The sequence below is a fragment of the Protopterus annectens genome, chromosome 4.part0 (genome assembly GCF_019279795.1).
Source record: "Protopterus annectens isolate FY-2018-M chromosome 4.part0, PAN1.0, whole genome shotgun sequence".
Lineage (NCBI taxonomy): Eukaryota > Metazoa > Chordata > Ceratodontiformes > Protopteridae > Protopterus > Protopterus annectens.
This window is the reverse complement of record NC_056733.1, coordinates 564,615,919-564,641,783: the sequence shown is the minus strand read 5'-3', so window position 1 is coordinate 564,641,783 and position 25,865 is coordinate 564,615,919. Positions and strand designations below refer to the sequence as shown.

General features: G+C 43.1%; 1 protein-coding gene across 7 annotated transcripts in view; it reads right to left on the bottom strand.

The window, feature by feature from the left end:
* The window catches only part of GIT2 (GIT ArfGAP 2), a 1,410,467-nt gene that overhangs the window by 567,111 nt on the left and 817,491 nt on the right, over positions 1 to 25,865 (bottom strand). For all 7 annotated transcript variants that reach the window (XM_044068490.1, XM_044068492.1, XM_044068493.1 and 4 more), the window contains one exon: positions 6,292 to 6,400. In XM_044068490.1, coding sequence (XP_043924425.1) covers positions 6,292 to 6,400 — 109 coding nt within the window. The remainder of the gene's footprint in view (positions 1 to 6,291; positions 6,401 to 25,865) is intronic.

Sequence of the window (25,865 nt, the reverse complement as noted above, 5' to 3'; positions counted from 1 at the left end):
TCAGTTCAGAAAGGATTTTTTTTTTGTTGCAATATTGTTGAATAGGGGGACACAGCCTGTCTCACAGCATTAGGCTTATAAGCTGAAAAAGAGACAGAGACAAATAAATAAAAATTGGCAATTAGGTTACAGTCTTTGCAAGAATGGAAAGGGTAATGGTTGGGAGGAGTGCAAGTCAGTAACTGAGTGGAGTGTCAAAAAGCAATGCAGGCTAGACACAGGAAAACATCATATAGACTCCTGAAAAACTAAAATTGTGAGGCACATAAAAAAGCATTAGCCCCCTACAACCTTCTTCATCTAATTAGTACTCCGTTTAGGAGCTTAGATAAAGAAGATAACTGAGCAGATTAACAGTTAATACAACATTCACAGCAACATTAATGCTGTCATTAGCTATAGGAATTACTGTAGACTATAGTGCAAAAAACATTAAATATCAGCCTATACAAATTACTACATTTGATAAACAGCTGAAATTGACATGTAGTAGGCAATGCTAGGGTAATTTCTAGTAGCTAGGTCATTTGGAGTCATAATCATATCACCACATAATATCAGCCTGTGCAAGTTCTAATATAACTAGATTAATTAACATTAGTAGGACCTTGCATGAGGTAAGGAAGGCTAGGGTGTTGTCTAACAGCTAGGTTAATTTTACAGGCTAAAACTACTCAGAAATACTAGCAAGTAGGCTTTTCAATATTAAGTTCCTCTCTTCTAAATACAGCATCCGATTAATTTTTTGCCCCAGTTGCAGCAAACAGGTCAAGAAAATAAGAAATAAATGCCCAGATAGCAAAAAGCACGTCTTTGTACCTGGGAAAAGTATCCGGTTGCTAAAACAGGTGATAAAATAATCAGTGCTCTATGCCTGAGCACTTTTAAAGTGGGCTATAAGCGTAACTACAGTAAATCATAGTTACATGTGTCTGATAGAGTGATATTATCAGCACATTGTGACTGAGCACATTTAAAGGAGGCAAATAAGTGTGTTTATATCGGGATACAGTCAGATCTCTAGATAGCAACTAGATATTGCGGCTATGGAAGTAAACTTTTTCTGCAATTCATTTAAATTATTACCTATCCGTTTGCCAGAGCACAAGATAGATGCACACTGGTTAGACCTCAGCGGGTGAAGCTAAGCTAAAGAAAACCAGAGTTTGAGCAGTTGGTCAAACGAACATGAATGCAATCAGTGAAATACAACAGTTCTGGTTATACAGAGAATACATTATATTTGCTCAATACAGGAGTACATACCACGTGGGAGAAAGCGCTCAGAGCCTGGGTAACATAGCGTTTACCGTAGCATAGTTAACACACGTTATAGTTAGATAAAGCCTATTCGGCTAACAAAGTCTATGAAAGCAACATAACATGCAGTAAAACACAGCAAATACAAAATGCACACTTGCAGACCGCACACCACGCGGAGGACCAAGGGGTAGTTCTGTTAGGGAGAAGGGATTTAAAAATGGCACCACAAGTCCTAACCTATATTTATAGGTTTAGGATAGATACTAGGGAGGGGAGGAGGTGGGCGGCATGGAAGTACTGGGGCAGTGAAGGGAGGAGGGGGAAATACAAGCTGCCTAGAAGGATTGGTCTGATCTTTTAGCAGGAAGTGAATTTAAGAGTGCAGGTACGTAGAGCTGAGAGAAGCTGAGAGGTAATCAGTTATTCAGTGAGACTGAGATCTATACAGCTTTGAGTAGGTACGTGGCACTTTAATTACTTTCCATAAAAAGAAATGCAAAGGGTGTCCTTACTTCTAGGTGTATAGGGGAGTAGGTATTTAGTAAACAGCCCAGAAGCAGGAGTATTAAGGGACAGAAGATTGAGCTATCTAGATTATCTACTGTTAAGACTAAGAGGTAAATCCCTGTTTTATGCCTTTCTGGGGGAGGGGGGATATCAGGAAGTAAAAGATCCTACAGGGATAACTGGAGATAGGTGTTCGATAATGCTGGTAGAGTTAAGCTAGAAGTAAGAAATAGTTTTTAAAGCCTTGTGTTCTGCTGCTCTCTAGTGGCCTATATGGGAAATTACACTAATTCACTAAGCTAGATAGGAGGTAAGGCAGAGAAGAATAAAAAAAGTGGGGATGGACGGCCTTGGGGTAGGTCCGCAAGCGTGCTGGCCCTTACAAATAGGTTACCTAAAGCACTCACTAATATATAGTTAAATCTATAAAAATGTAGGATATCACCTACACTGTGAGGCTGAGCGAAGCACTTCTAGGTAATCCACGTAAGGGTTACAGGTTGGGTTTCTTTTCAGTTCAGAAGGGATTTCTTTTTTGTTGCTATGCTGTTGAATAGGGGGACAGCCTGTGTCACAGCACTAGGCTTATAAGGGACCACACACCACGAGGAGGACCAAGGTGTAGTTCTGCTAGGGAGAAGGGATTTAAAGATGTGAGAGCTTACATTCTTTGGTCATGACGGTTGACGACATGTCTGAAATGTCACATTCTTGTAAAAGTACCGAGTGCCATAGTTTAACTTTTCAAGGCACCTTTGCCAGGTGAAGACCAGGGTGTAGGACAGGACTAGAGCACTTCTGAAGTGGTGACTGAAATGCAGGTAATATTGTCATGATGTAGTTTATATATTTTTTGCTACTGTTTAGGTACATTTCATGCTACAGTTGGAAGTCTTTTGCAAATAGATTTATTAAGGTGGGTTTGTTTATCCTCAACATGAATTTTGAGATATAATCAAGAGTGTTTTGATCATACTGAATGTCATTTTGCAATGAATCACTCTCCCTTCTGTAACTGGTTACCTGATCACCAAAGGACTGCTAGTGTCGTCATCGAAGCAAGGGAGTAAGTAGAGTGAGCATGCAGGCCTTTATAGCTAGCAAAAGGAGCAGAGATGAGCAGGAGAAGGTGCATAGAGCAGGAATTTCCAGTGAAGGGGGGTAGGTTGAGGGCCTGCTGTCCCATATCTTACATGTTCAGATGGTTCTACTTTTTCTTTCTGGAATATAGTCCCATTTCTTTCTTCAGTAACACCGCTGTTTTATAAACCTAGGTACAGATGGCCCAGATTACGATGGGGAGTGAGATATGGCTATAGATACCACTCCGAAGATGAGGAGATGCACAATTTTTCAGCCAAGCTAGGCGAGTGCCTTTGACTGACTTTCTGTGAGTAGGTGCGGAGTGAAATATGCTTTCTGCAAGACTTGTAAGACAGATTTCACAACCCATCATGGTGGCCGAAATGATCTGCAATGACATACCAACAGCAAGAAACAGACAGAATTGCAAGCATGCAGCTGGAAGGACTATGGCAGACTTCTTTGGACCTCAGAGTTTAGTGAGTACAAAGGTGGTTGAAGGCAGACGTTGGTTTTGTGTGGCTCCTTCCAAAACACGTGTCATCTGCAGCAGGAAAACACATCCTGAAGTTTATAAAAAAAATGTGGTGAGGATCAAGATGCTCTCAGGAAAATGGCATGTGGAGTTATGAAGACAGCCCGTATTCCACTGGATGTTCTAGGGCCTCATTACCAGAATGACGCTGCTCCTGCCTGCCAGAAATCACCATTCTGTGTGTATATGGACCAAAGGACAGACATAGGTGATGACGAACTGTTTGTGATCCTTGTTGGTTACTTTGATGAAAAGGCAGGCAAAAATGTAATATGGTTCATTAATATGGCAAAATGTGTGTCAGGAACTGGACAAGCATGCTTTGATGCTTTAAATGTCCACTCTGATACAATTTAACATTCCAGTTTCCAACATTGTGGCATTTTCTTCAGACAATGCTACCTCAGTGATTGGAAAACACAACTTTGTGTTATCTCGTTTAAAGGAGGTGAAGCCTACCATTGTAAATGTGGGGTCTCTGTACCACCTGGCAGATCTATGTAGTAAGGCTGGTGTAAAAGCACTACAGTCACCAGTTGAAAAACTTGTATCTGATGTGTGCTGTCATTTCAGTTCCAGTGCACAAAGACACCAAAAACTGCAAGAATTTGCTTTATTTACAGACACTGACCCCCTCAAGATTAATAGACATGCACCTCAATTTGTATTTTTTGTATGCAGCCACTGACTACTAAGACTGACTTGATCTCTAAACACCTACAGAGTCATGAATTGCATATGATTTTTATGTTTCTAAAGTATGCACTGGAACCTTTACTGGCGTTCAACATTCAGCTTCAAAGCAGAGAAAATGACACTGCATGCCATTGTGCATAAACTCCTGCAGCAGTATGCTGGTAAGACTCCTCAGACCTGCAGCTGCTGTCAGACTAATCAAACACAGTGATGTTTCAGTGCTGACAGTAGCTCTGTTCTGCCAAACAGTGATCTGCGTATTGGCTATGAAGTTAAACAGTACATGAGTAGCCATGAGGAAGATATTAGTTATTGAATTTAACTTTTATAAAAAAGTTAGAGTTTTATACTGCAGTGCTGCAGAGAATGCTTAAAAGGTTTCCATACAGGATCACTTAATGAAAGATGCTGCATTCCTTATTAATACTGCCAACAAATTGGATATTTCTTCAGGACTTGTCAGGGGATGTTGGTTTCTGTCTGTGTTTCTGTGAAAATGATGCTGAGGCTGAACAATTAACTGATGAGTTTACCCAGTATCAGATTGAGGGCACAGGGAATCTGGCAGGTCCTGTGGATGGGCCCCACGCACGTGTCCAAGTACTGGGCACGCCTTCTGCGAGACCTTTGCATTGATGGGAAACTGCCACTCTAAGCAGTTTATGATAACTCTACTTTGCTTGCCGCACTCAAATGCACAAACTAAAAGAGCATTTAGCATGGTGAGGAAAGTGAAAACTAAATTGTGACAGTCTCTCAATGTAAAAATATTGAACTCATTATTAGCAGTGAAAATGAACGAAGAACTGGACTGCTGTGATCTTAAGCTGCCAAAACATGTGTTAGATGCTGCTAGCAAGTGGATTAATGACCATGTGATTTTATTTTTGATTTGTACAGAACTGCTGTTTCATGTACTTATGGTGTAGTTATGGCATTGCGGCTTGCAAAATAAATGTGTTGCATCTGATTCAAGTGTGTTGTACTGAATTTTATAAATGTTCTACTAGGCTCCATGGCAATGATGTGTTTCATACAGGGCAAAAATAGGGTGTTCCACAGGTCTGTTCAAAAAATGTACATGTAAGCAAGTGGATTAATGACCATGTGATTTTATTTTTGATTTGTACAGAACTGCTGTTTCATGTACTTATGTTGTAGTTATGGCATTGCGGCTTGCAAAATAAATGTGTTGCATCTGATTCAAGTGTGTTGTACTGAATTTTATAAATGTTCTACTAGGCTCCATGGCAATGATGTGTTTCATACAGGGCAAAAATAGGGTGTTCCACAGGTCTGTTCAAAAAATGTACATGTAAGCAAGTGGATTCATGACAATGTGATTTTATTTTTGATCTGTACAGAACCGCTGTTTCATTGTCTCACAGCAAGAGGTTCTCCAGTTCGATTCTCGGCTGGAGCGCCTTCTGTGTGGAGTCTGCATGTCTTCCCCGTGGTCGAGTGACGTTTAAAGACATGCAGGTAGGTGTGTGCATGAATGGGTGTGCCTTCTTTGAAGGTTGGGCTGGCACCTAGACACCGTAAAAATCCACTGCCAATCATTAGCGGACCAGAGTTTCGCTGTGGGGACGCCTAACCGGGAAAAGCCGAAAGACATTAGTTTTTAACACAACTGCTTTTCATGTACCTATGGTGGTTATGGTACTGCAGCTTGTAAAATAAATGTTTTACATCTGATTCAAGTGTGTTCTACTGAATCTTACAAATGTTCTACTAGGCCCCATGGCAATGGCATGTTTCACGCAGTGCAAAAATAGGGTGTTCCACATTTTGACTGTTTGTCACATATTGTTAGGGTTTGTGTACAACACTGACCTCTTAAAAGGTTGAGACATATGCTTCCACTCTCTGTTTGTCTAGTAAACTCTGTAGATGTCAGCAGTTGTTCAAGGTATCACTACAGGAAATGGATGTAACGTAGCACTGACTGAATATGGCATTTTGAAGAAGATTTTTAAGCTGGTTATTTTTATTCAGAAAAGTGCTAACCTATCCATTTGTGATGTTCCACATTTTATAAAAGTAACATTTACAATACACCTTGTGCAATTTTGAAATTAACACTGATAAACTGATCAGTGACAAAGCATGCAGCATTAAAAATCATAATACATACCAGACTCTCAACCCCAAAAATAAAGCAAGTGTGGCTGCTCATAATGGTAGTGACAAACAGGAACAAATACCTTTTGGACTGCTGACAGTGACCCCTTGTCTTCGCTTGGCATCACTCAGAATGTCAATAACAAGTGTAGCAAATTCATGGGCGTTAAATCGAGCAAGTTTCTGTCTTCCCTGTAAGAAGCAAATAATTTTATTTTCATATGGTCTCGCTCTTCATTTTCAAAGTTGAAACAGGTGTGCTATTTTGTTCTCACTGCCATTCTATTAATGTAAACTACAAATAGTTACTATACCCAACAGAATCCAAATCAATTACTAAAGGTTGTCTGACGCAATATAAATAATTTGGTTACAACCCCTAGAAAACTTCACAGATGGGGAAAAAATACCTGGGATATGAATCCCAGATAAAAGCAGCACCGTGCGCCTGCATAGTGCTAATTCCAAGGGGGCTCACCAAACAAAAAAGAAGTTATGTCTTACCATAACGTTCCATCTGTGTTATAGATCTTTATTCATTCATTACGGATAGGACTTTGGTTCCATCCACGGAACCAACACGGCCGTTTCCAAGCTCACGCCAGCCAAAAACTCTCAGCTAAGACCTATCCATAATGCCCCTCTCATAGTCTCTTCAGCTCGAGTTTGCCTGCCCCTATATTATAGAGATAGTAAGAAAGACAGTAGGAGGCTCTGTCTGAGCAAATACCTTAACTAGGAGTTCCTAAAGTCTATCAGGAGTCCAGGCAGGGGGAAGGAGGGCAGGAAGTAATGAATGAATAAAGATCTACAACACAGATGGAACATTATGGTAAGACATAACTTCTTTATCTGATGTTGTAAACCTTTATTCATTCCTACTGACAGGACTGAGTCCCCAGCTACTAGAGTCCTGGGTGGCCCTAAGGAAGGATATTCCTGAGCACCACAGAATCAAAAGATGCTCGTCCCCTGGAGGCCAAATCCAATTTGTAATGGGTGATAAAGGTATGAGGTCTTGCCCAAGTGGCTGCTGCGCAAATATCATCCATAGAGACTCTGTAATGAAAAGCCACAGAAGTAGCCATCGATCTAGTAGAATGAGCCTTTATTCTGGAAGGTAAGGATAGTTTATTCTGATGGCAGATGAAAGGTAATGATATTTCTAAGCCAGGAAGATAAATAGAGACAGGTTTACCTAATCTGGGTCCCGCAAAGGCCACAAACAATTGATCCGTTTTCCTGAAAGATTTAGTCCTGTCCAAATAAAAACAAAGCTGCCTGTGAACATCAAGGGTGTGCAAAAGATACTCCCCTCTGTTTGAATGCAGAGGGAAGAAAACCGGCAGGTCAATAGATTGGTTAATTGAAAATCCAGAAATGACCTTGGGCAAGAAGGAAGGGTCAGTACGAAGGGACACTATCCCTGTGGAAGTTCAAGTAATGTCTCTTGACACTCGAGGCCTGCAAACCAGATACTCTTCTCGCTGAGGTAAGTGCAACTAGAAGTAGAGTCTACCATGATAAAAATGTTATATCACATGAATCAGAAGGTTTGAAAGGATGGCTTGCTAATGACTGAAGTACCAAAGTCAAGACCCAGGGTTCTATGGGAGGCTTGACAGTAGGTTTAAAGTGTAATACTCCTTTCAAAAAGGTTTTGCACAGATGGTGACATAACAGAAGATTTATCAAATCTATTATGAAAATTTGTGATAGATGCTAAATCCACAGTAACTGTCAATGCTGAGGCTCCAGAATGTAGAAGAGTAGTCAGGTACTGTAGGATCTTCTGAATAAGCATAGAGAAAGGGTCTATGTCCTGATCTTTGGCCCAAGTTGGAAACCTAGCCCATTTACTAGAATATTTTTTTCTGGTGGAAGGTTTGTGTGAAGCCAGAAGAATCTCACGGACGGGAGATGAAATATCAGGCAGCCTGGCAATCACTGGAAGTGGAGGAACCAAGCTATGAGATTGAGGCTGTGGAGATTGGGGTGAATCAGTCCCTGAGGATGAGATAGTAGACCCTGAGACTGATCCAGGATCCACGGGCTGTGAATCAGATGAGACCATAGGAAAGGAAACCAGACTTGGCGGGGCCAATATGGGGCAAGGAGGATCACTTTGCTTCCAAACCTTTGAACTTTCTGGAAGAATTTCAGGATGAGGGGAAACGGGGGAAAGGCATAAAGTAGACCTGGGGGCCAATCGTGTGCTACAGCGTCCCTCGGTGATTCCCCCTGAGGGGGGATCAGGGCAAAGTAGCTTCTGCATTTGCTGTTTACAGGAGAAGCAAGCAGACTGCAGCAAGGCCTGCCCCAGTGGCAGAAGTTCTGATTCGCTATTACAGGACTGAGGGATGTTCCTGCTAAGATTGTCCGCAATAAGGTTGGAACTCCCGGGAGTGTGCGTTGCTATAAGAAAGCGGTTGGAAGCTACTGCCCAGTGCCAAATCCTCATGGCTTCCTGACACAGGGGGTAAGACCTGGTTCCGCCTTATTTGTTTATATACCAGATGACGGACATGTTGTCCAATTGAACTGCAATGGTCCCAGAAGGGAGGGATGTATAGAATGCTTGCAATGCTAACAGAACTGCCCTCAATTCCGGGACATTTAGGTGCAAATTGACCACCATGGGGTACCAGGTGCCTTGTACTGTCTTTCCCTGGAAATGCCTCCCCCCACCCTAACAGGGAAGCGTCTGTGGTCACTGTGGCCCTGGGCTGGGGGAGACAGAATGGTCGACACCAAAGATTTGATTCTGGCTTCATCCACCATAGCATTTCTTTCTTGTAAAGATTTGTAAGGCGTATCATGTGGTCGAGTGGGTGGGTTAAGATAGACTATTGTGAAGAAAGGAGCCACTGTAATATTCTCATGTGCAACCTTGCCAGTGGTAATAGGGTAATGCCAGCTGCCACAGAGCATAAGAGTTGCAGTACAAGGTGTGCTGGTACAAAGGTCTGTGGAAGGAGGATTTGGATCTGGTGTCTTATTTTCGAAAGCCTGTGAGGAGGGAGGGAAGCTTGACAGATCACTCCAATAAATTCCAGTGTTTTTGTTGGGAACATTTGAGATTTCTCCTTGTTGATCGTAATCCCCAAGTGGAGAGTGAGGCCTTGAGTGTAAGAGAGGCTGCAGATTAGAAGACTTCTGGTCGAGGCAGTAAGGAGCCAATCATCTAGATACGGAAACACCTGGAATCCTTGTAGTTGAAGATAAGCTACTACAACTGCCATACATTTGGTGAACACTCGGGGGGGGGGGGGGTGTTGTCGAGAGACTGAATGGCAGTACCCTGAATTGGTAGTGATTGGCTCCCAGCTAGAAGCTGAGAAATCTCCGGGAGCGCTGATCCATCTTTATGTGGTAATACGCGTCCTGGAGATCTATAGAGCACATCCAGTTGTCCTTCCCTAGAAAAGGGAGAATGGACTGTACCCTGACCATCCAGAATTTTTGAGGTTTCATAAATTTGTTCAATAGGCTGAGAGCCAGGATTGGTCTCCAGTCCCCTGTCTTTTTTGGCACTAAAAAGAACCTAGAGTAAAACCCGGATCATCTCTGGTCTGGTGGGACTGGTTAGAGGACTCTTTCTTAGCAGCTTTTCTATTTTTAAGGCTTCTACCTCTCTCTGATTAGGTGGCATATCGGGGATTCGTTTGATGGGTCTGGGAGTTGAATCAAAAGGGATATGGTATCCTCCGGATTTTATTCTCTGTACTCAAACATTGGTAGTAATAAGTTGCCAGGCTGGTAGGTGCAGAGAAAAATGACCCCCGACTATTTCAGAGGAAAGCAATCGGGCCGCTGCTCAGGAGCGGTGGTAGGGTTGGCCAGAGAGGGAATCTCTAGCACCCTGGTTACATGGACCCCCGCTCTGCCCCAAAAGGGGCATCTTCCAGATGAGTTGCCCCCTCTGCCCCGCGGGGATTGTTCATCACGAGTGTCACGAAAAGATCCTTGGGACTTTTTGAACCGAAATTTCCCTCCCCCCTGGTTCCTGGAGTAGGACCTCTGGGGGGGGGGGTGGAAAAATGTATGCTCACAACAGACAAGGTCTTTCCGTCTTTCTCACTTTGTGCTAGTGTGTCTCGTACTTTGGACAGGTGCACTGATGAAGGAAGATTTAAAGGGGTCTTTAAAATCACACAAACGCATCCAAGCATGACGTCTCATGACAATGCCTGATCCGGCAGCTAGAGCTGCCCCCTCGGTGGTGTGAGATATATCAAACGCATCTAGGAGTTTGATATATATTCTAGGGTAGCTAGCTGCGAAGCGACAGTGTCACACACCTCATTAGGCAGTACCCTCACCAAAGAGATAGACATTTCAGAAATTAGGTCTCTTTGGAGGCGAGTGAAGTGTGCCAGATAGTTCAGCGACCGAATGGCAAAGGTTGCTGAAGCATAGGTCCGCTTCCCCAGCCTGTCCATGGCCTGAGACTCCCTGTTCATAGGATGGACAGTGGAACTATCTTCTGCCAGTTCCCTCTTCGTGGCCGCCGCCACGACCATGGAATCAACCATCAACTGCTTGGACCAGCTGGGCTGGTCTTCAGGGGTGGATAAAAAGGGGATCAAGTTGCTTCCTGTTGCACCGTTTCTTCGGGGTGGCTCCCCAGTGGCATCTTCTGAGGAGGACTCCGGAGAAAGAGTTTCCTTCAAAGGGAGGCCTTGTGGCTCCCGTGCCCGGGATCCTAAATTAGAGGGTTGGGACAGCTGCATGCTGGGGGGGGGGTTCTGGTGTCGATGCCACTGGTGCTGACTGCGAGCCTCTGGAGGCAAGGACCCTCTCCATCAACTGGAAAGCAAGCCTGCCTGAGAAGGGATGGGATCCCCGTACCGAGAAGGACAACCGACAGCCCAAACACTGCTCCGAGTGTGTACCAGTTCCAAAGGAGCCGATGCAGCAAGGAAGTTGGTGCCGACAGGGGAAACTCCGCAGTCAGAGTCGAGACAGTATGCACCGGGGTGGTCATCGGTACAGAGATCTCCAGAGCCTGGGAAGAGGCTGGAGGAGGATAAACAGGTGCGTATGCTGTGAAGGGTTCCGTGCCAAAGGGAACGGAAGTTCTATACGGGGTGGGCAATCCCCTAGCTGCCAGAAGCTGGTCCACACCCCTAACTACATCTTGTTCAGAAAGGCTCCTGGTGGATCTATAGGAGCCTGCTGAAGGAGAGTCAGGTCTTTCAAGAAAGGGGCTAAACGGGTGCCCCAAAAAAGGGTCATAAGTTGGAGAGTATCTGTTTTTTGGGAGATGTTCAACCTTAGGAACCGAGGTCATAGTCTGCGGAGCCGAATAAGCTATTGGCAGTGTGTTCAGGGATGGTGCCGAAGCGGGTATGGTCGCCAAAGCTGGTGTCAGGACCAAGGATGGCACCGAAGATGATGGTGCCGAAGCTGGAACCGTAATAGGAGTAAACATCAGAGACGGCACTGAGGGGGAAGACACAGGACCAGGCACCGAAGTTGTCTACGCCAAGGGAGCCAGAGAAGTTCAGTGCCGACTCAGTTCCATAACGGTCGGGGATGTAGGAACCAAGTGAGTTTGTTTCTCCTTGTGTTTTTTGGTTTTAGGAGGTGGGTGAGAACTCCAACCCAGAGAGAGCCTCTGAAAAAGGCGCTTTGACTAAACCTTTCAAGATTAGTTTGTTTTTGCGCTCTGCTAGAGTCCGATTACTAAAACTAGAGCAGATGTCACAAGAAGCATTTATATGGTCCACGCCCAAACAATAAAGGCAGTGAGCATGACCATCTTGTTGGGCATTTTTCGCCCACACTTGTCACACTGTTTAAACCCCAACTTAACTTTTTCTGACATGATGTACTGACAACAAAACTACCAAGAAGGAAACAACAAGTGAAAAAGAAAAAGGATTTTTTTTTGTTGTTTTTTGTTTTTTTTGAGAAAGATAAAGAGAGAAAGGAGAGAGTACCAACGATGGTATCTAGAAATACCACAAGTGGTAAAAGGAGGGCCTACCAAAGGTAGGAGAGAGGTACAGTATCAACAATGGTAAAAGGTTAACTACCAAAGGTAAAGGGTAGGAAATAGAAACAGATTACAGGCAAGAGGAAAAATTAGTGAGACTGACTAAAAAGGGCAAAGTTTTGAGAGAAAAACTACACAAAATACACACATTTTCCACTTAGCTTTCAGAGAGAAGGCTAGGCCCGTCTGACAAGGAACTTGGCAAATGAGATCTGGAGAGACTATGAGAGGGGCATTGTGGGTAGGTTTTACCTGAGAGTTTTTAGCAGGCGCGAGCTTGGAAATGGCCGTGTCGGTTCCGAGGATGGAACCAAAGTCCTATCAGTAAGGAATGAATAAGGATTTACAACATCAGATGCAAATTTAAGTTAATTACAGATATACCAGGCAAGGGGTAGTGCCAGGATGTGCAGCTAAAAGCCAGTGCAGATGTGCAGTGGTAATGTTCACAGTACCACTATATCAGCATACCAGAGGTGAAGCAGCATGACAACTACTTTGTGCATGGCAGATGTGCATGACACCTCAACAAGGTGGTCTCCACTGTACCGAAAGCAGTACGAGTAGCTACATGCAGAGCTAAAGTATACAGTGACAGCTGGTGGCATGAAATGAGAGATAAGGCAACATAAAGCATGGTGGCCAAAAGGAACACAAATCTGGATGAGCACACAACAATGACAACCATATGTAAAGTCCAATGCCACTTCCTTGCAATTCAAAGCAGACATAGAGACTCACATATGCTGAGGCACTTACATGCAAGCCTTCCTAAACCACAAAGACTTCCTAGATGAAGTACGCATAACAAATACCCTCAGAAACCCCAAATGCACTCGTTCAAAACAACACCCACATCAACACATAGAGCTACATCTTATGGAGCCTCTATCTCTAAGCCCATAAGGCAAGCCACCACACAATCCAACATTCTAGTCACCGGAGACTCCATCATGAGACACACTGGTGTCGCTCTCACCAGGCTGAGTAAAGAGAAAGTTATGGTCAGTTGCTTATCAGGGGCTAGGGATCCGCCACATTACGCATGCACTCAGGTCACTGGACCACATTTACCAATATAACTCAGTCATAGTCCATGTGAGGTTAAATGACCGGAGACGTACCTCCCTAGACTATATGAAGAGAGACATCATGGAGCTCTCGGAATGTGTGTCTCAGGCTGGTATGAGCCTAGCATTGAGCATTATTTTTATCTTCTCCAAGGATGATGCCACAACACGAACAAAAGATGATTGACTTTAATAATTGGCTTAGTTTCGGGTGTCATTCTAAGGAGGTGAAATATTTGTCAGCATGGAAGGAGATGGTCAACAGACCATGCTCCTTTGCCAGGGATGGTCTGCACCTCTCCCCTCTAGGCTTTCGAATATTAACTAAAGCACTGTCTTCCCCCATAGTACCTTTTTTAGGCAAAGTCAAACTAAAGCTACTTCTGGCATCGCAAATCAAAACCAAAAAAATCTAAAGGCATTGGATGGCACAGTGGTGCAGCGGTAGCGTTGTCACCTCACAGCAAGAGATTCTCCAGTTCAATTCTCGGCTGGGGTGCCTTCTGTGTGGAGTCTGCATGTCCTTCCTGCGTTTGTATGGGTTTTCTCTGGGTGCTCTGGTTTCCTCCCACATTAGAAAGAAATACATCTGGAACATTTCTCCCTGGGCCTCTGCTGAAAATTGGCTTTGTTCCAAGTCAGATTTTCCCGGTTAACAAATGTTAAATAAATAAAAATAAATTACTGTTCAATGCTAGGAGTCTAAACAAAAAACTCCACTCCCCAGTAGCTCTCTCTACCTTAGAGAATGCTGACATCTGTGCAGTCACTAAGACATGGTTTAAAGCCGCAGACAGCACACCAACAATGCAAGGTTATAATGACTTCCACACATTTAGGCCAAATACTTTACAGACAGGGACTAAAGGTGGAGATGTCTCTATTTACATCAAAATAAATATACTTCATGACTGGTCAAACAGGACAATGCACTTGAGCTGCTCCATGTTCAAATCACCATAGGTAAAATCGAATACCACTTCCTTGCAAGCTATAGTTCCCCCTCTATAACTCAGGAAACCCATACCATGTATTTAAACTTATTAGAAACACTAACCATCCAACCAAATACCATATTCATGGGTGACTTTAATTATCCTGCTATTAACTAGAAATCCTATACAACACCAAACATACATGCACGCAGATTCCTGGATTTTTGTAAACAAACTCGGACCAGAGTCAATAGACTAGCCAGGGGTGCAACCATACTGGATCTGGTCCTCACTAATATGGGAGACTGCTGCACACCCCCTACTGTAATGCCTTCCCTGGTAAGGTCAGACAACAAAATGGTCTCGAAGTAAAACGAGAACCTGGACCCCCAGCTAAACCTGGAATTTTCAGGAACCATTCTAAGGCTAACCTCCTGCTATTAAGTGAGAATCTGGCAAGATTTCAAGCCCCATAAACCCTGAGAACACTGCTGCCTATGCAGAACCGTTTACAGAAACCCTATACAAGCATGTTAATAGCTGCATAGAGGCAGCTGTACCCATTAAGGAAGAAGTACAGAACTAACTCAAAAAACAATCCACCCTTGTGAAATCACAAAATCAATAGGCTATATAACAGGAGGAAGAGAATAATGGCAAAACATTAGGAGGTGCAGCACCCAGCAGGATAAAAGCACTCAAACTAAAACAACTCAGAGGACAAAGTCTACCACAGCCAAATCTGAGGTAAGCTTGGCCTCACAGGCCAAGGAAACCACAAAGCATTCTGCTATGTCCGCAACCTCAAAGACAATACACAACTGTGTGCAGAGCTCATTGTGAATGGAGCCACCTATACTGAGCCAGAAGATATAGCAAACCACCTGGCTGATAAATTCAGATCCAACTTTACTCCTCTCTCCCCCTCAACCTTCCCTCAGGAAATATCATCAAATATAACTCACTCTACTATCACTAGGGAACAGGTCCTTAATGCTCTCTCTGAGACCAAGAACACTGCATCCACTGGTCCCAGACAATATCCCAAGATGCCTTTTAAATAGCATGAAACATGACCTATCAGGACCTCTGGAATTACTATTTAACTATAGTGTCCAAACAGGCTTCATGCCTCATGAATGGAGAAAGGCAACAGTCATCCCTCTGCACAAAGGTGGGCCATCTACAGATCCTGGAAACTACAGAGCCATAAGTCTCACTAGTCTTGTACGTAAAGCCATAAAAAGAATTATCATGGAGATGATCAATAGAAATACAGTAAACCTCCAGACACTGGAATCAACTCAGTTTGGTTTCATCAAGGGCAGGTCATGCCTACTTAACCTGGTGGACTTCTTTGAGAAGGTCACCAAAGCAATGGATAAGGGCAAAATTGTTCACACTGCCTACCTTGACCTGGACACTTGGGCATTGTTGACAAACTCAAGAGGTTAGGTACAAATCCGTATGTCACCTGGTGGATAGCCAACTGGTTCACACACAAGACCCAGGAAGTTAGAATTGGGGAGTCTACCTCTACAAAGAGGCCCGTCACAAGTACAGTCCCTCAGGGATCAGTTCTTGGACAGCTCCTTCTTGGCATTTACTTCTCAGATGTCAAGGCCAATGTCAGTGGTCTCTGGCTGACTAAATTTGCAGATGATTGCAAATTAGGAGCTGACAGTGAATCTCACACTGACACAAATGTTCTCCAGGAGGGGCTGACACACACAAACAACTGGTGTCAGAGCCATGGACTAAAACTAAATGCCAAGAAATGCATAATAGTATCCTTTGGGAAGTTGTCCATCCATGGTAACTATCATATTGACAACACACCCCTTAGAATTGACCCAGTAGTCAAGGACTTCGGGACACACAGATGACAATCTAAACTTCGACCATCACATGTCTACAGTGGTGAGGAAATCATTCTATGCTGTGCAACATATAAACAAACGTAATGGCACCTAAGTCCAAGGAAGTCATTGTTCCACGGTATTCGGCATTCATCAGACCTATCACGGAGTACAATGCCCCCTTTGGTATGTACCTAACCAGGGACATCAAACAACTAGAAAATCCACGGGGGTTCCTTACTAAAAGAATACAAGACATAACATGTTCTTTGTAGACATTATCAAAGTCCTATCCCTGTATCCTGCCTTGTGCAGGCTGTGGAGGGGAGATGTATGCCTGGCAAACAAGGCATTGTCACACTCCAACCTGACAGACTTCCTGCATATCTGAAGAACAAACGGCACCAGAATTACCAATTCTAAAGACTTAAATCCTGCTTGTGATACAAAAAGAACCTGCTAGAAGACAGGTATCTATCCCAGAGACTACCCCTTCTCTGAAACAGGCTCCCCATCTACGTGAAGCAGAGTTCCTCCCCAGCGCAGTTCAAGTGCATCTTGGACAATTGGATGGGGAACAGGAAATTCATCCCTGGTTTGGCACCTATGTCTGTAATGGATACAGGCAGCCTGCAAACAGTTTATCTCCCAAGCCCTTGCTTACACTTATCAAGGGTACCAGAACTTGTCAGAGATTTGGGATGGCAAGGCCTTTGTGGTAGTTAGCCCTAGTATACACTTATGAACCTATGCTGTAACACTTTGTCCAGGGCAGTGCATGACCTGGTGCACTGTGCGTCAGGCATCAACATAACCACAGAGGTTAATAGGTGCACAGGGCACAGCCAGTGTCATTTGCACAGGTAGAGAGTGGACCCGGTGACAACATTTGTGTTGGTAGAGGATTCTATGACTGCTTCTGATTTACAATCATCTACAAATTTAGTCAGCCAGAGGGCCTTAACATCGACCTTGACTCCAGACAAGTAAATGCCTTAAAGGAGAAGTCCCAGGGCTGATCCCTGAGGGACTCTACTTGTGACTGGCCTCGTTGTAGGGATGGACTCCCCAATGCTAACTTCATGGTTCCTGTCTGTGAGCCAACTGGTGATCTACTGGGTGACCTAAGGATTTATACCTAACCTCGTTTGTCAATACTGTGAGTGGGATATCGAGTCAAATGCCTTAGTAAGGTCAAAATACACAGTGTGAAACATTTTGTTCTCATCCATTGCTTTAGTGACCTCCACAAAGATGTTCACCAGGTTCAGTAAACGTGATCTGCCCCTGATGAAAATAAATTGGTTTGGGTCTAGTGCTGGGAGGTTTCCTATGTCATTACTAATCCTCTCCATGATAATTCTTTCCCCTATGTCATTACTGATCCTTTCCATAATAATTCTTTCCATGGCTTTGCATATCAGACTTATGGGTCTATAAGTTTCCAGGGTCTGCAGATAGCCCAACTTTGCGCAGAGGGATGACTGCTTTCCATTCGTGAGGCACAAAGCCTGTTTGGAGGCCACCTGGCAGTTCAGAAACAGCAATTCCAGAGGGCCTGATAGGTCATGTTTCATGGTATTTAGAAAGCACCATGGCATATTGTCTGGGCCCACTGATGCAGTGTTCTACTCCTTATTGAGAGAAGTCAAACTCCTTTGAGATGGAAATGAACCAGCAATTGAAGAAAGACTTTGGAAATCACTACAGTCAGCATGCAACATACTACTCTGTGTCATGTTATGACTTACAGATGTAGACTATACACCACTGCTTTATCAGTGCTGCAATATACTGTACCTATTGCAGCCTCATATGTGGCTCCACTGCTACACCTGTTTCTTTTGTATCATCTCCCTGCCATGCTGCAGCTGCTGTGTCACATACAGAATGTTCTGTAGTAAATTTATCCAGCTATACCACCTATTTTTGCAAGAGCACGTTGTACAGCATGGAACACTGCATATTTCAGGACTATACTGTAGTACTTCACTGGAGGTGCCTAAATAGAAGAATATACCCTTAAAATATCCAAATATACATTCTACAACGTCTCTGGCTCTGGCTTAGTTTATATTTTATGTTATTTCTTCCACAGTTTGTAGGCTGCAAGTTTGGGTCATCGGCCATAATCCAAAGCCATATCTGGTATACCTTCCAATAAGAAAAACACATATTTGGCCTCCATCCAGGAAGCAATATAGCTGTCTGTACAGAACCTTCTGTTTCGAATGAATGTGTACTTACCAACCAGGTGATCCTGTGGGAAGTCCCCTTGTAACAATCATTCATATAAACTGGAGGTGTGCCAAATGTGTGAACTGTTTTAACCGCCCAGCTGGCACATGGACACTACTGATAATGCCCAGGGCAATAAAGACCACCTGGCAGTTCAGAAAATGGCAGCCCTTCCTATTGATATCTGCTGACCTGGACAAGCTGAATATAGCCACATGAATGAAATCTATGGCACCAAGGACTGCAGGGAAGTGTGCAAACTTATACATAACACTGCTTTTCTTCTCTGGTGTCCTTGGGAGCAAGAAACTCTTCCAAATACTGCAGTACACTGTCAAGGAACTGGTTAAGTATTCGCATTGCAGACACTTGCAATACATGTAAAGTGTCCCCATAGGTTGCTGGAAAGTCCCTGTAGTTAGGATGGACAATGTTGCACATTCCTGTCTGTCCATAGGAATGGGCATGCATGCATACTCTTTAGTTCCTCTCAATGGCAGCTTAGTTTGACAAGGTCCCCTAGTGCATTCCCGTCTACTATGAAGCAATTGATTATTTGCTGATCTGTCAGATGTTGACATGAGAGTCACTGCATGCAGTATTCATTGGCTCAGGTGGCCACAATGCATACTGCTGAATCTGATAGTGGCACACATCCACTCATGTATATAAGTATGCAGACACACACACACACACACACACACACACACACACACACACTATACATGTATTATGTACGTACTGCGGATACAGGTCAGAATTTGCCAGCAGCCTTTTGTGTGAGATGGTGATGCTAGAGGCTCAGAATGAGCCTGGAGGGGAGCAGGGGGTCTTGCTCCCCTGGAAAAAAAAAAATTAAAAATAGTTTTAATTTTTTTTTTTTTTTTTTAATTTCAGTTTAGATTCAATCTAACATGACTGTTCTTTGGGTTTGCTCTCAAAGTTTGAGGAGACACTCATATAAATAGATACATATGAGACGTGTGTGTGTGTTTGTATGGGGTCAACTTTTAATCATCTAATTTACACTTCACAGAAATGCAAATAAATGGACTCCACTTACCCGAAACCTCAGATGTACAAAACTGTACTTTATCGAACTACAAATCCTCAAAACTACACTTTACCGAACTACAAATCCTCGAAAAAAACAATCAGGTAACATACAAAACCAAAAACACACATTCTCTAATACTTTTGCAGGGGAGCAAGCCACCCTGCACTCCACCCCACACTCCCTACATATTACATATACCAACTCTGAGACTGCACCACAGTGACAGCAAGGGTAAATTTCCCTATCCTTACTGTTGTGCGATCTCCATCTGAAAGCTACAACCAATGTAAAAACAATGTACCATATAAAGATGACTGCTGACACTACCATCTTATCCGCCATGCATTACAACTGGTATGGTGTATGAGAAGTAACAAAGGCTGTATACTTGTACTTCTCACACAACTGGCAATAGACTAACTATGTTGATGAAATGGACATTGGAAAAGTGCAGTTTCGTACAACTGAGGTGTCAGGTAAGTGGAGTCAATTATTTGCGATTCAGTGAAGTCTAAATTCGATGATTAAAAGTATACCAGTTTGTACACACACGAACACACAAAGTCAAACATACATGTATGTGTATGCATACACTGCACACTTCACTGCACCTATACATGGTAAAGACCTTTAACTGCTGAAATTTAAAACTGTATGTGTTCTTTCAGGAATTGCAGAATTAAATTAAGTTGGTAAAAAGAGAGAAGAATGAATTGGAAATCTCTTTGGAGTCTGAAGATGGGAACAGAGTAGTTATGAGTTCTGAAAACCGAACATAGATTTTCAGTGATTACACCTGAAAAGTCAAATAGCATTTTTAACGCCTAGTCATGCATAAGAGGGTGGCACAGTGGTAGAGTAATTAGAACTGCCTTACAACACTTGGCTCTCACGTTCAATCCTTGGGTGGGATGTGTTCTGTGGGGTTTTTATCTCCTCATTCCCATGTTATGTTTTTTGCCTGGTAATCAACTTTCCTCCCACTTGCCAAAGACATATCAAACATGGAGAGGGAATCCTTCAAAATGCCTGCAAGTGGGTGTGTCATATGCAATGCAGTGGGTGTGTCATGTGTGTGAGAGCATTCGGAATGGTTTGGCATCAAATCCACAATCAGTTTCTCTGCCTTGTGCTCTGTTTTCCAGGTTCTAACTACCCAACAACAAACTGGATTAAGTGTGTAATTACAGAATGAAGCAACAAATGGACAACACAAAGGAGTACCAAATGCAAATTTCAAAAGGAAAGAAAACACTACCCAGGGAAAAAGGTGAAACAGAAGGCAGAGTGAAATGTTCGGGTAGCTGTGGCAGAGAAAAGCCATGGAATATCGGTTGATTGTTTCAGTTTATCTGCTCCAGACACATCAAGACAGAAACCCGAGAGACTTGGAGGAAATGCATAATATGGTCAGATAAGTGAAAAGGGGTTACCAGTCACAGAATATCTGACAGGAGAAAAACAGAAAAAAATCTGAGCTCCAGGGTACAGAGAGTGCAGGCATTGTTTGAGTTCTTGGACCATGAAAGGCTTAACCAACTGCTGCAGAACTGTTAGTTTCAACAGCATTCTGGATCTTGTTCAAAAGAAAGTGGAGGCAAGTCAAGGATGTTCATTTGGAGATGTTATTAGTCAGCAGTGATAAGTGCAGTTCAGAGATGAAGGGAAGGATAAGAAGAAGTTAAAGATAATGATCTAACACTTTCAAGACGTGCATTACAGTTGAGGGAGGAAGTTAAAGATGATTAAGGCATCTGGTGAAAATTGAGGGAGTAAATAATCTACAGAAATTAATCAGGGAAGGGATCTGTGAAGAAGGCAAAAATTAAATAACAAAAAGAGAGAAGGCTAATGTGGCTACATAAGAAGATGAGGCTAGCAATTACGTAAAAAAATAGTGAGCACAAGATGACAAAGAGAAATAGTGGTGATGTAATACAGAGAGAGAATAAGTGAAAAGACACTAGCTGAAAGGTGGCTGGTGGAAAAGGACCAAAGGTTCGGTATACAACAGTAAGAACAAAAGGAGGAGCAAACCTCGCAACACACAGGAAGGACATCACATTAGATGGAGAAAAAGTACAGGTACTGAATGAATACTTCAAATTCAGTCTTCATAAAGGACAACACAGAGAATATGTCATGCTGGGAGACACGGCAGAGCAGCGGGCACATAGTGAGAGAGAAACAGTGGGTGGGTAGGGAAACTTGGCATCTTACATGGAAACAAATCAAGGGGACCAAATGAGCTGCCTCCCACAGCTGGCAGGTAGAGATCTCAAACAGATCACAGGCTATTTTAGAAGAAATTGACAACTGCAGGATAGCAAAAGTGCTATCCTTGTATAAAAGGGAGGAAGAACATAAAATCCTGGGAGATACAGACCTATTAACTACTAGCAACAGCAGAGGAAACTATGGAGATAATCCTGAGTGAACGGCTATTTTCTAACAGGATAATGTCAGGGGCAACTGATATAGGTTCATTGTCAGAATGGACTAACAGTCACACCCTCTCCAGAGGGTAGAAAGACTAGTCTGAAATGGGGAGTGGGGCAAGTGACAAGTACTAGTACATAAGATAGCATGAAAAAAAGAGTTAGCCTGGAAATGGAATGGTGATCACCACCTTGAATATCAAGGACATTACATAGAATGGGAAGCCACAGAAATACAATACAATGTTGCCAGTACGAAGTTTAACTCTAGGAAGGATGAGTCAAGAGTTGACAATAGCAGTGACCAGGGTGTCTTTATGTCATGGTGCATATATGTAAAAAAAAAACAACTGATCTGACAGGGCACTAAAGAAGGCAGCAACAAGGGCTAGAAAGCTTGCCAGCACACTGGGCGTGGGGGGAATGTTAAGATGCACTGCAACCTTCTTAGAAGTGCTACCCATGACAACAACTAGCACAGTAAGGAAGTAGAGATCTAGAAAATACAACAGCTGGCTAAGGGAATGTATGAGGGGGTTGGAATGCTGAGAGATGGAGGGGCAACCTGACAAAGAATTGAAGTCAGATTCCCTCTCTCTGGAAGGGATAGCCTCGTTAAAATCCACACAGAAATATTAAAATATAAAGGTAGCAGACTGAGGTTGTGAGTGAAACAGAAGGTAATGACTGAAAAAATAGGAAAAAGTAAGGGAAAAGCCTGGATGGGAAAGGAACAGGAATATGTAGATTAATGCTATCAAGTGTAACCTGCCTAGGAAAGAAGAGAGGAGAGCTGAAGAACTCTTTGAAGAAAGTTATACTGACAGAGCACACATCATAAGATTTGGGCAAATGGGAAACAAAACTGGGATGTTTAAATACCTGGATTCAAGATTTACAGGAAGGGCAGAGTGTGAATTTTTTAAGGGGTAGCACTCTACATAACAGAAAAGTAAAAAAAGTGAAATCAGAAGAAGAAATGGTGAGGGAAAAGAACAGAACATGTGGCAAAATCAAAGAAAACTATAATACATACACCAACACTTTGAAAAAGTATATTTAATTATATACTAGCGACTGATAAACTGAGGAGTACAAACAGATGGCTGGTAGAAAGAATGAAATGGAAATAGAATGCAGATGAACTTCAACCTTTCCAAAGCAAAATGCAGTTTCCTTTGATCTAGAGTGGCTAGCAAATGAAAAGGCAAGAAATGCTGCATAATATAGCAATAACCCACCCCTGGGTGTGGGTAATGCGGAATTTACCCATGGTTGGATTAACGGAGATGTCCGTTGCTTATTTTAAAGCTGTCTCGCTATGTTAAACCCATTTAACATAGCGAAACAGAAAAAGCAACGGAGATCTTGCTTTCTCCGTTGCTTTTTTTTTTTTTAAACCTGTCTCGCTATGTTAAATGGGTTTAACACAGCGAGACAGCTTTAAAATAAGCAACGGAGATCTCCGGATCCAGATGCAGCTGCCCTAGAAGATGGTTCTGCTGTATCACAGCTGCATTTAATGGAGTGGCGTGCCACCTGAGGAGCAGCTCCTAAAGAGACATCACCTGAGTTTTATGAGAGTCAGGAAGGTCAGAAACTACTTGAGTGGCTTGAGAAAGAAGAGGCAAAGTACATCTGGTCATATGGGATTGGTAGTTTATAACACGGAAAGCTAAAATGGCAGAAGTATATACCTTTTTCTATATTCTTTCCATGGTCTTGCTCTCCTTATCAGAAGGGAGAAGATAGGTGGATGGCAATAGTCTGGAAGTTTTGGCTGAAGCAATGGAAACCACAGTAGGATCTGCTGAAGGACATCTGTAAAGAAATGTGCATTCATCTGGCACCTTATAAAACCGATCAGGCCTTTTAGGGGACAGGGGCCTGTGAGTCTGGGGCCTTAGATGCTGAAGAAAATGCATCCAAAAAGGCTGGTAAGACTTAAGGTACAGCTGAAGGGAAACTATACTCCATTTGTAAAAGATCATATCTTTTCTGCACATCAGAAACCTGAGAGCAGTCCCGTTTAGCAGTCCCAGTTCCTCCGGTTCGATTCTTGGCTGGGGTGCCTTCTGTGTGGAATCTGCATGTCCTCCCTTTGTTCGCATGGGTTTCCTCCCACATTCCAAAGACATGCGTCTGGAGCATTTCTCCCCAAGCCTCCATTGAAAATTGGCTCTATTCCAGTCAGACTTTTCCGGTAAACAAAAGTTAAATAAATAAATAAATAAAATTTAAAAAAACTTCCTCATTTTAGCTAAGGTTTCCCCAAAGGAGATCTCTTCTACTGGAGAATCCGTCATTAGACTCTTCCTCAGGGGAAGCATATTCTAGAGGGGATGGAATATGATTGGAGTAGGCCAAGGATTCATCCTCAAAACAGTCCTTATCCTCCGATTCCAGTTCCCTAACTCTCTTGAGTGGGGAAGAAGTTAAAGGAGAAATGGGAACTGCTGAAGGAGGCTTAAGAACCATGAGTATATTAAGCAAGTCTTGAGAAAAGTTTTCCCAACTGGATTGTGGAGTCTTGGGCGCAGAAATGTGCTTGGTTTTCTGCTTCTTTTTTAACTGCACATCTGCCTGATGAAAAGTGGAGGGACCCGATGTAGGCCTGCACTTAATTATAGAAGTCGGAATTTCTTCACTAACTAGAATCTGAGGGATACCCCTATGCCCTTCTGAAATAATGAGCCTTGGTTCCCCCTGACCGTCTGATGCAGATGTCTGCAATGCCTCTGAGGACGTGCCTAAGGTGGATTTCTTGACAGCTTCCCAAGCAGTACCCGCTGAGGAACCTCAGCCAACCTCCAGATGGATCTCTAGGTCTTCACTGGCATCACAAGAAACATCAGAGGTAGGAGGCACAGCTGAAAATTTAGGCCACGGCTTCTTGGCCTTCCTCCAACACTGGCTTGACAGTAGGTCCAGAAGTACCTTCCACAACATCCCTAGCTAAACACTTCAGTCGCTGATTTTCTAAGTAAATATTTAGGGATGAAAGATGGCTACGTAGGGTCTTGGGGATGAAGGTCTGGCAAACAGAGCAGTATCTGTGGTCATGCGTAGGTCCCAAACAAAAGAGGCACAGGTGGGGACTATCATTATGTGGACTCTGTCTCCCACATTGACACTTGCCTTTCCTGGAGGACATGAAAATCTCACAACAGAAAGCAGTAGCAAATGAAAAAGAAAAATCCCACCAGGGCACTTATCTGAAAACTGGGCCAGCAGCAAACAACTCTGGCAAACAGAAAGATGATCAAAGATGGTATTCAGATGGGTGGCACAGAAATTCTGAGGACTGTATGTATGGATGCTGCTTTTATGGCCAACATACTCCAAAGCCATACATGTGATGTCCCATGTACTAGCAGTATTTAAAAGCTCTTGTATACTGGCCGGACATCAGGTTGCCCTTGGCAGAGGATCCTCATGTAAAGAATACTGCAACATTAGAACAGAAGGACATCTATAGTTATGGTAAGATTTTACACAACTGTTCTTTATGGGGGTCAACAGACATGACTATGAATAGAAAACAGTGAAGGTAAGAGAAAGAAGTCATTACATCCAAACCAAGTGGTCATACAGGTAATATGGGAGATACACTAGATATAATGAGATAAAGCAAAATACACAGAAGTGAGGGAGGAGGTAAAGTAATAAGATCACAGAAGATAAAGCCAGGGTAGAAAGGAGCTAAGAGAGAGGCTGACAAAAGTTTTTGCCTGTTGCACAGGCAAGAGGAAATGAATATAACTGGGGCTCATCAATTCAGTGTTCTTGGCCTTACAGAGAGCCGTGAGGACATGTTTCCTAGTGACAGATGGGGAAGTTCACAGACACAAGGTACAGGGTGTGATTCTGACCTCTGGTTATTGGCTAGGCTTGTAATAGTCTGCAGACTGACAGTTGAGTATTTATCTGTGAATCTAAGAACTGATGAAAGGTTACTCAGCCTCCATGCAGACATGTTATATGTATCGAGCTCATTGTTAATGGAGCCACCTACACTGAGCCAGAAGATACAGGAAACTTACTGGCAGATGAATTCAG